The 2,693-nt window shown below is 36.3% G+C and overlaps 1 protein-coding gene across 1 annotated transcript; it reads right to left on the bottom strand.

The window, feature by feature from the left end:
• Positions 1 to 1,331: 1,331 nt before the first annotated feature.
• Positions 1,332 to 2,693, bottom strand: LOC110100494 (aspartic proteinase CDR1-like). Its single transcript, XM_020828022.1, has 2 exons — positions 1,895 to 2,693; positions 1,332 to 1,774 (listed from the first exon to the last, which is right to left on the bottom strand). Exons 1-2 carry the CDS (start codon positions 2,691 to 2,693, stop codon positions 1,332 to 1,334), a joined length of 1,242 nt encoding a protein of 413 aa, XP_020683681.1.

The following is a 2,693-nucleotide window of genomic DNA, read 5'->3' as shown; positions in this document are numbered from 1 at the left end:
ATAAAATTTAGAACAATCGATATAAATATGATCAAATATATGGTCGCGAGTGCATTATTAATGGAGATTTTTAAAAATAAAATTTTAATAATAACCATTTTTTTTAATAACATATCTAGCAAAATAAATCAAGATTTTTAGAATCAATCATCTCAATAAGAATAAAGGAATCAGAAAGCTAAGACAATTAACAAAGGTAGAGTTTGCCTGCAAAATTTTCAAAGTATTTTAATAATAGAAAATAAATTTTGTTGATTAATTAACTAAAACAAAAGTCTAGAAAAATAAATCAAAATTGGGGTAACTATTGATTCATTTGTCACTTAAAAAAGGGAAATCACTTTTGGATTTCGAACATAAAATTCTAGCATAAATTCTATTAATTGACATTTGTAAAAATTTGAAAAAAAAAAATAAAAAATGGTAATTAGAAATCTTCAAAACTACTCTAATTCTAAGAAAAAATTCCTAAGAATTTGAGGTGCACACATATAGCAAAAAACATTTCAATCAAATTTGAAAAAAAAAATAAAAAATGGTAATTAGAAATCTTCAAAACTACACTAATTCTAAGAGCTTATCCCAAAAAAATCATAGATTTTTTACACTTGAAAATCAATAATATAAAAAATGATTTAATAATAAAAAGGCATATATTTGTTATCATATAGTGAAGATAAATAGAGCATAACAAGAAGTTAGCTTGCAAATATCAAATTGAAGACCAAACAAAAGGCTGGTGATGAGATACACGAGAACCTCTACAGAGAAACCCCACTCATAAGCACAATGACGTAAAAAATATTATATATATAAACCCTTCTTAATCTCCTTGGATATTTTTTCATTGATTAAGAAAATATTTCGCAAGATTTTACGTAATTTATATAAACTATTAAAATAAGTAAAAGTTTATGATTAAAAGAGTTAAAGTTATAGCTTCAATTAGCCACCATAAGACGTCCACTTTTATCTATTTTGGATGTAAGTACTTATAATTTGTAAGCTTTGAATCCAAAAGGAATGCATATAGATTGAAATAGTGAAACACTATTCTATATTAGAGAGATTAAAATAGATGGCAGATCATTAAAGCATTAAGGATTTCTATGGAGTGAAAAAAAAAATGTGAATCATGTGTGTAAGTGAATTAAATAAACTATGGATGGATTCAGTGGATAAAAGAAAAGCAAACATATAATTCCCTGTAAATTAAAGAGAAGATAATGTAATGGGAAACAACATACAAAGTAGGTAAAATTAAGATAGAATAAGATGATGGAACCATATATGGCTAGTACAATAATTCATACAAGATATTCAATCTATATTTAGGCGCAGTTGGTTGGTGCAAAAGTTAGCTGCATGGAGGCGAGGTCATAGCCAATATGGAAGTTTTGTTGTGCGATATTGCCAAATATGTTGATAGAATCGGTGATGGAGCCACTAGAGATTATGGCAAGGCACAAAATATTTTGCCCAGCCTCCACAAAAGCATTAGGCTGTTGCAAAGCCACTGGTGCACCACCAGAAAACTGGAAGGTGATCTCTGGAAACTGCGTTGAAGCACCAGTCCCTGAGACATCAAAGCAAAGGTTGAAGACATCATTTGGATCTTTGACCTGGGGAAGGCTGATGCTACTCTTAACATTACTCTCAAGGGCTTGCAGTGTATTATCATCAATGAGTGTGAGAGTTGTGCCTGAGTCTATGATGATATTTCCTTGAGCTGACCCCTTTGCTTGCATGGGCTTTCCAACAGCGACGACCTTGCCTGCAACACTAATATGCTAAAGGTTAAGGAAGTAAAATGTGTCTGGGGAATCGAAGATCAAGGGTGTGGTAACAGCATTGGAGCTAGAGACAACTGCATTGGAGCCAAAGTTGAGCTGACTAGTTGCAGAGGTTTGGGTTGATGAGGGCAAGCAATATGAAAACTTGTTGCCAATGGTAGAGCCGAGCTGGCGGATGAGTGAGAGCTTTCCTCCACCAAGGCCAACAAGTCCAGCATCATTCTTGTCAAATGTGCCATTGCTTTGATGGGTGCACCCGAAGAGGGGAGTGGGGATTTGTACTGGACGGCCGCCTGTAGAGTCAAAGCCTATTGTTTCTGTGGAGAGTATGCCTTCGACAATTGACTTATCACCATAGCCATATTGATAGTTGCACTGGGAGGAGGAGTCGCAACTGCTTTGTGGTAGCATCGAGCAAGAATCAGTATTGCAAGCGATTGTTTTATAGCTAGAGGAAGATTGCGGGTCGAAAAGAGGGGCACTCTGAGGGTAGCATTCTTTGCAGGGTTCACATTGGACCCATATGAGATCACTTCCTGTGTCGGCGATGGCGAGAATCTTTTTGGCCGGAGTGCCAAGGTAGAAGCTCATGAGGTACTCATAGCTATTTGGGGTGATCTCCGAGTAAAAGTTGCTAGCATCGTCCATTGGGAGTGCGGAGGAAGACAGATGGGCCTTCCGAATAGCATCGCGAAAGTAGATGGCACGAGAACGAGAGCGCTCAGCAGCCGCACGGATGCAGGAGGAAGGCGTAGAATTTGGGTCATGTAGCGGCGACTTGGGGGAGTCGCGATGGATTAGCTCAACAGAAAAGCCACCGCTGCTACACCATACTAGATTTGGAAGTTGTGTGGCAGCAGAGAGAATGAATAATAATATTGTAAAATAGTATGAAAACAT

This window comes from Dendrobium catenatum, unplaced genomic scaffold, assembly GCF_001605985.2.
Source record: "Dendrobium catenatum unplaced genomic scaffold, ASM160598v2 fragScaff_scaffold_353, whole genome shotgun sequence".
In the NCBI taxonomy this organism is placed as follows: domain Eukaryota; kingdom Viridiplantae; phylum Streptophyta; class Magnoliopsida; order Asparagales; family Orchidaceae; genus Dendrobium; species Dendrobium catenatum.
The sequence above is the reverse complement of the archived record's forward strand: the minus strand, read 5'-3'. Positions and strand labels throughout refer to the sequence as shown.